This window comes from Perkinsus marinus (genome assembly GCF_000006405.1).
Source record: "Perkinsus marinus ATCC 50983 genomic scaffold scf_1104296975596, whole genome shotgun sequence".
Taxonomy (NCBI): domain Eukaryota; phylum Perkinsozoa; order Perkinsida; family Perkinsidae; genus Perkinsus; species Perkinsus marinus.
In genome coordinates, this window is record NW_003200720.1 from 80,832 (window position 1) to 88,631 (window position 7,800).

Consider the following 7,800-nt stretch of genomic DNA (forward strand, 5'->3'; position numbering starts at 1 on the left):
CTTGTCGTTAACATATTATATACATATAACATACATTTAATTTTTTTCTCGAGCAGCACTCCTTTTCACCAGGCGGATACCCAGTATAGGAGTATAGACGCGAACTCAGCAACAGCTAATCCGAAAAGAGCGGCTAAGCCCGGGTATATGTTCTGATGCAAATTCACATGGGTGGTATATGTATAGACTCGGCCGGAGAGGCACATTGCGAGGCTCGCGATATGCTCATCAGAAAAACCTTTCTAGAGTTCAGGTAGATCTTGGCCAGACTTTCCGAAGGTACATACATTTAGTATTACTACATACTACATGAATATCACTATTTACTACATGCTGTTAATATGTTTACAGATATATAACATATAACACCGTTAGTTGGACTCTCTTGTTTGAGTCACGTTGCCGAGCAGGCAGTTTGCGGTATCATACTACGCACGGTGTAGATTTTGTGCATGCGTGCATTTGCGTGATGGGACAAACTGTATCTGTGAAGAAGTGGTCCATACCCATTAAGGCGATCCAAACACATGTGTTGATGACAATATGAAAATTCTTAGGAAATTTTCGGAAATTTCTCGGTGGTTTTTGGTAAAATTCTACCCAAAGTCGTGTGTGGACTTTTATATTTAGTTTCGAAAGCTCCTGAGGTCAGCGAATATGAGCTCTTACACTGCTTGTTCGGTCCGTAGTTATTCTTCCTCGATTACGACGATCCGAACACATGTGTTGGTGACAACTATGGAATTAACGAAAATTCCGAGCAAATTTCTTGTTTTATTACACTTCTACTCAAAGTCCAATGTAGACTTTTATGAATGTTTTTTTATGAGCTCCTGAGCTCTAACTTTGCTTGTTCGATCCGTAGTTGCTTTCCACCTACTATGACGATCAAAGTTGGGGTCCGCCTCGGTGCAGTAGTCGTCACGGCTCTCTTACTGTCGTCTGTTATGATGGTCGGTCAGATGCTCTTCGTTCACCCAAGTTCTCAGCAGCTGACTGGTGAGTATCTTAGGTCGACCTTGGTAAGATTCATTTTAGGTCCGATAACGAACGCTTTCCTATCACCGGTTACGTCATCATCATCCTCTTACTCCAGTCTTCCGATTTCTGGTGGTGTGCCGAGCTTGGCTGCGTTTGGGTTGGCGGCGAGTAGCATTTTGGCAGTTCTTGGACGCATGCGCAAGGTGGGCCTACTTTGAATCTTACGTGAGTGAACCTAAAGATATCATGTATAGGTGGGAGCAACCTCTCGTCGAGCTGCTGCGGCTGCTGCTACTAGTTCCCCACCGAGAAAGGTGTCACGAGACGTGTCACAGCCTGGGGATGATTATGACGCACCGAAGGAGCTCGATGATGCGTGAGTCGGGGAAATTTTGGTATGGGCGAAATTATACGAGAAAGTTGGTTTCGCGAATATAGAATTTCCGCGTGATACATATTATATTTCGATTGAAAATTGATTTTTAAAATTTTTTTTTGTGAGTGTCTCAGGATTTACCTTTTTTTGGTAGCAGTAGGTTGCTGTGAAAATTTTGAGCGGTTTTGGAAAGTTTTGAAAAAGTGTAGTTACTTTTGAAAAATTTTCGAAAATTTGGGAAAATTTTCGTTGGTTTGCTATCAGTATAGTTATTTTCTGGTGAAAATTGATTTTTCCCGTAAAAATTCTCGGAAAAATTTTTAAATATGTAAAAGAATTGTTTTTCTGTTTCAGCTCCGTAGATGTGGTGATGAATGGTCCAACGCCGACTTTGGATAAAGTGCAGTCTCCCGAAGATATCAGAAAAATGAGTCTACCTCAGCTGAAGGATCTTTGTAATGATACTCGAAGGGTAGGTGGGAGAGGATGTAATCGATCACGTGATCGATATTATCAAAGTCTCACTCGTGTTGACATTTCACTTGGCGGAAAACAATTGCGTCATTGGTCGCGAAAATATACGTCTTATAATTTACGTGGAATATTACGCCACTTCACGTTCAAGTGGTGGAACTGTATTGATGTAATAGTTTTCGTTATATTAGTTTTTATAATCGATCACGCGATCGATATGGATGCTACTTTTCAGGGAGATGGTTCGTGAAATTCGGAGAATCGGAAATTGAAACTATAAAAAATTTTCTGCATTTTTTGTATCATGTTTTGGTAGAACCGAGGTGGTTGATAATTCTCATTATAATTTGCGCCACTTTATAGACGATTTTTCGTTCACTTTCGGGAGAAGGTTTACAGTGTTGGAATATATCTTCTGAGCTCAGACGTTTTTTCGCTAATTGTAGTTATGTTTATATACGAATTTCGGTTGAAATGGTGAAGAATTTCTCAGAAAATTGCTCATAAAATTTTTAAACCTTTTGCATATTTTCCCCCAGCATTGCCATTTTTCCGACATTTTATTAGAAATATCAATACCATTTTTTCTCCAAATATTCTATTTTAGTTCCTAGTGCGATCAGTATCGCAAACAGGAGGTCACCTGGGATCGAATTTGGGTGTTGTGGAGCTCACAGCCGCCCTTCATCACGTATTCGATCTGCCCAAGGATAAACTTATATGGGACGTCAGTCATCAGGTAGTTCCGGGGTCGGGAGAAGCGACATGTAAAAATTGCGCGGAATTTTATATGAGTTAAACTCATCGCTTTTTTGCGGCTTATATTTGTTATAAGGAAAGTGAGGTCGCGCAGGGCAAACTCTGGAAAAAAAATTTCCCAAGTATTTGCTACTGCAGAAACTCTATAAACGTGCATGTGTGGGGTAGTTCGAATGTGAACACTGCCTGCATATTTTTATCGGGTTTGAATGGTCAGTTTTGGAATATATGTTTGTTTTTCTCACTAGAGAAGTTTAGATATGGATTCTGGTAGAAGTTTATAGGGACCAACAAGAATTTTACCATACGGCAATAATTCCCCATAATTAGAAATTCACCGTAAAATAGAATTTACCATGATTTTACATAATTAGAATTTACCGTAATTTATCCCAATTTACCACAATTTACCACAATGTACCATAGTTTTCCATAATTCTCTATAATTCACCATAATTTCCCGTAATTTCCCATAATTTTCGATAATTTCCCATAATTTACCATAATTTACTCTAATCTAATGTTGCATAATATACCGTAGTTTACGTTAATTTAGAATATTCTTTCAGGCGTATCCCCACAAAATCTTCACTGGCCGTCGTGAGAGGATGTCGACTCTACGACAAGGTGGAGGACTGTCAGGTTTCACCAAGCGGAGTGAATCGCCTTATGACCCTTTCGGTGCGGGCCACAGTGGAACTGCGATGTCCGCAGCAACTGGTTTTGCTATAGCAAGAGATGTGAGTATGGGAGGCCTTTTGTGGACCTGATTCGTATCTTCAAGCGTGGAACCTCGGATATTATGTTGTTCTTATTAGCATAAGAAGCGCGTTCATGATGAGGCGGTTAGGGAGGGTGGTCATACCACACCTCCGTTGTCTCCTGAGGACGACTACACTGTAGTGTCGGTAGTGGGCGACGGAGCGATCACTGGTAATAATAATGAGCAGTTTCCAAAGCTGAGTAGATTGGTGAGGAGTTAGGGAATTTTCCGAAAATTTTCCGCCCGAATTTTTGTAGTGCGACCAACACATGTAGTTGATTTTGGTGGGCATATGGGAAAATTACTGCACATCATGGTGATTCTAAGAACACTAACACTAACAGAAATTCTAGGAAACACATTCTCCCACTGGTGAAAATAGTGAACTAGTGAAACTTGCGGTATTGATAGTGGTCAATAGTGAGGTCATGTGAAAATGCAATTCACGTTATGAAAATCATATTTTTTTATCAACACAGTAACGTGATTATAGTGTTAATGCGGCGTGTTTGTAGTGGTTGATGTCGCCGTGGACTTGGTTGGTGTTTGTAGGCGGTATGGCGTACGAGGCGATGAACCATGCGGGTTGGCTGAAGTTGCGGAAATTCCTCGTTATTCTCAATGATAATGGTCAAGTGTCTCTGCCGACTGCTTACAATGAAGTGCATACGCCGGTACGAGGAAGAGGATGCACGCGGTCAACTAAATGTGTTGGTGGAAAAAATGAGATTGATTTCTTTCACAGAAACCAAGGAGAATTTACTCAATTAGTGTGCAGAAATTCTGTACACTTCTAACGTTCCGAACATGACCCTTCCGACTCAACGTGTGATGTATCGTGATGATAACTATATCCTGTTAAAGTTTCAGCTCAAAACTCTCATTCGTTAACGAGAAACACAGACTTTTTGAATTTGCCAAAGAAAAAAATACGCTCCAATTTATGTGTAAATTTCTATATTCCACTTGAGAAACTCCTGAACTCAGCAGATGAGGAAAGAGAACATATATTCCTACTCCCGCACGGAGTGGTGGTGGTGATAGTTTTTTTTTTGGGGGGGGGGTTAGTTTGTTCTCGGGTTTGGAGGAATTGTCGTAATATTTCAGGTGGGAGCTTTGTCGGAGGCGTTGAGCAAAATGGGAGGGATGGATTCTTCCGTCCCGGACGCGATATCGAAGGTACTTTTGGAGGGTGTGGAAGGGAGGTATTGAGGAATGGTGTAGTGGATAAGGCTCTGTTTTGTTATACGTGAGGTCCCGCGTTCGATTCTAGGTGTGGGGAAATTTTTCCGATTCGGTCAGTTGACTCTTTTTGGCGCCTTGGTTGCCCTGCCAAGGTCTCTCAGGTATTGTCATCACCGAGCTTCCAGGATGCGAGGAATACTCTAAAACTAGCTGTGAAGTGAGTAGCGCGCGCCCTGATGATCGATTTGTAATGTTATGAGTGTGGTGCAGAGCTCTGTGTCCGCCGCAACTTGCCGAGAGTCTTGGTCGAATAGAAGAATATGGGAGGGGTCTTTTATCGACCTATAGCAGAGGTAGTTGGTGATGATCACGTCGGGAATTAGAGTTGGAAAATAATTTAGTTCTTCGGGAATTTTCGGGAAATTTTTCAGAAAAAAAGTGGGTGGTTTGATGATGAGATTTTTTGCTGTGTTTTATGTTTGAGGAGTTGAATTTTGGGAAAATTTCTCAGAAATTTTTTTCGGAAAAAATTATAGTTTGATGATGAGATTTTTTGCTGTGTTTCGTGTTAAGGTACTATGTTTGAGGAGTTGGGATTTTACTATGTCGGGCCTGTGGATGGACATTGTTTGGATACGTTGGTTACTGTATTGAGCAATCTCAAGCAGTCCATGGATGAGGGCAAGATCACCAAGCCGATATTACTCCACGTTAAGTAGGTTTGGAGGGAATTAGCTAAATTGTGGCGTGTAAATTTCGCTCGCCCGATAATTGTTAGGACGGAGAAGGGGCATGGGTATAAGCCTGCTGAGGTGGCGCTTGATAAGTTGCATGGAGTGACACAGTTTGATGTGAAGACTGGTGAGTGTGGCGGACTTTCATGCGGAAGGTCGTGGGATCGATCCCTGGTTGTGACACTTCTCTCCTCTTTATTAGGCAAAAAGGAGGTTCCTACGAAGGTGGTGGAAGCACCTCCAACAACAGAGACGAAGGCACCTAAGAAGATGGCATATACGGACGTCTTTGCCAAGGCGCTGATAGCAGCTGCTGAGAGGGATAGTCGGATTGTGGCCATCACCGCTGCGATGCCGGGAGGTGACTTCACTTGGGGAGTTTGGATGTGTTCGTCCAAATTTGCCGTTTTTAGGGGGAAAATTTCGTATTTTTGGTGAAAAATATGGGAATTTTAGAAAATGTTGGGACAATCAGCTGAGCGTAGGAGTTTGGTAAGTAGCGGTGTGGAAATTTCCATTTGACTTGCGCTCCGACGAGGAATTTAGCAAAATTTTCTCCGGAATTTTTTCGCCACATTGTTGATCAATTATAAATATGTGTATATTTTCAGGCACAGGTCTTCATCATTTCGAGAAGAAGTTTGGTTTGGATCGGATGTTTGATGTTGGTATTTGCGAGCAGCACGCTGTGACAATGGCTGCTGGGATGGCTGCAGAAGGGTTGGTGCCGTATGCGGCTATTTATAGCAGTTTTATGCAGGTAGTAAAGGAAAGGGGAAATATGTTGGGTCTCCTCTGCTGAGCTCAGTAGTTGTGCGAGATGGAAATTTGCACGCGCATTGGAGTAGAAGTGTAAAAAAAAATAATGAGAATTTTCGAAAATTTCTTTGGAATTTGTGAAACCTCAGTGGGACGATGTGGATATATATGCATATTTTACTACACTGCGGAGGTGATTTTGTATTGTGTAGAAAAAGGAGTGAAAATTTTCGGAAAATTTTTAGAATTTATATATTGTTACTAACACATGTTTATTTGAGGCGTTCGATGCTGTTTCTTTTCAGAGAGCTATAGATCAGATGGTGCATGATGTGGCGTTGCAGAAGTTGCCGGTAGGACTCGTTTTGGAGTATTTCGCGCGCACCACGAAATCATGCAGGTTCGATTTGTCCTAGATAGGGCAGGGTTTGTTGGTGCGGATGGTCCTACTCACCATGGGCAGTTCGATTTGGCGATGTTGGGGTGCATTCCGGGGGTGAAGATATGTGCGCCTGGAGATGAGGTGCTAGTCGAGGAGGAGGGAGTTTTACAGATTTCTATTTTTATGGAGTTTCACCCGTTTTACGTGAAGTGGCGTAAAACTCGGTGAAAAACGCGATATTCGCGGTGATATGCAGTAGTCGTGAAATATGTTCTTCATATCACTAGGGTGAAACTCGAATAAATTCGGGGGAATGACTGTGTAAAGGGGTAGAAGTAGCCATACTTCCTTTTTTCGAGTGGCGAGAAGTAGTAGTATAAACTTGATTGTGAATAGAAGGCGCTATATGAGAAGTGGAGAGTAGGGTATAGTTTGAAGAATAGTACGAGTGATAGAGCATACAAGTAGCAATACTTTCTCCTTGGAGTTTACGTCAATATTTTATCGATAGTAAGAAGTAGTAGTATAAACTGTAAAGTGAAAGGGCTGTGTGAGGTTTAAGGAGAGGATAGGGTACGTGTGAATTTGATATGCAAATGTGTGTTATTTTGTAGGGTAAATGATAGTGAACAAGTTGTCGCTATCATCACAGTCCCAAACGGGTACTCTCATCATCACAATACATGTTCATAGCCATCGTTACATTGCAAATCGATTCTCATTAATCTCGGAAAATAATACACATTTGCATATCAAACTGAAACACGCACTATAGATGACCACATTTTTCCCAACAGGAAATTCAAGTATGACGTCGCTCACCTTCACCCTCTTCGTCTTCCCTTCATAAAGCTCCTCCAACGAACACTTCAAATCGAACTCGGCAATCCCTGACATAATAATCACATAGCGCGCGCGCCCAGTTGATCGATTATCAACTTACGGCTTTTCTTCATCTCAGGACTGGGAGCTCGCGTAGACGCACATCGGCCGAATCCTTTCCGGTGATTCATCCCTACAATGAAAAAATAAATTACAATAAAAATGCCGTCCCCAGGGATCGAACCGGAGACCTCCCACTACCTCCAACAAAACCACCAAAATCATCCATGAACATACTATTTCCGAAACCTCCTCCTCCTCCTCCGAACATTTGAGCAAAGATATCATTGGGGTCTCGGGAGAAGCTATAATGGCAACCAGCACCTGGCCCGCCCCCGCCGAACCTATCGAAGAAAAAGTATCATCGGAAATTTCCGGAGAATTTGTAAAAATTTCTGAAAATTTCCGGAAATTCCTGTAAATTTCTGAAAACGTATGTAAACTTCGAAAAAAATCCCAAAGATTCCTGTAAATTTATCATAAATTTTCGGATCGATCTCCTACT

The 7,800-nt window shown here is 41.8% G+C and overlaps 2 protein-coding genes across 2 annotated transcripts; one reads left to right on the forward strand and one right to left on the reverse strand.

Moving 5' to 3' along the window:
* Positions 1-863: 863 nt before the first annotated feature.
* Pmar_PMAR025514 (transketolase, putative) lies at positions 864-6,641 on the forward strand (the record flags this gene model as incomplete). Its single annotated transcript, XM_002765128.1, has 17 exons — positions 864-999; positions 1,039-1,184; positions 1,236-1,357; positions 1,712-1,829; positions 2,439-2,570; positions 3,160-3,330; positions 3,409-3,523; positions 3,906-4,027; positions 4,461-4,532; positions 4,700-4,755; positions 4,809-4,891; positions 5,112-5,253; positions 5,317-5,399; positions 5,523-5,633; positions 5,884-6,032; positions 6,337-6,384; positions 6,432-6,641. Exons 1-17 carry the CDS (start codon positions 882-884, stop codon positions 6,639-6,641), a joined length of 1,998 nt encoding a protein of 665 aa, XP_002765174.1. The 5' UTR covers positions 864-881.
* Positions 6,642-7,134: 493 nt separating this feature from the next.
* Positions 7,135-7,566, reverse strand: Pmar_PMAR025515 (hypothetical protein; the record flags this gene model as incomplete). Its single annotated transcript, XM_002765129.1, has 4 exons — positions 7,135-7,170; positions 7,236-7,303; positions 7,357-7,428; positions 7,497-7,566. 4 exons carry the CDS (start codon positions 7,564-7,566, stop codon positions 7,135-7,137), a joined length of 246 nt encoding a protein of 81 aa, XP_002765175.1.
* Between the last annotated feature and the right edge of the window lie 234 nt (positions 7,567-7,800).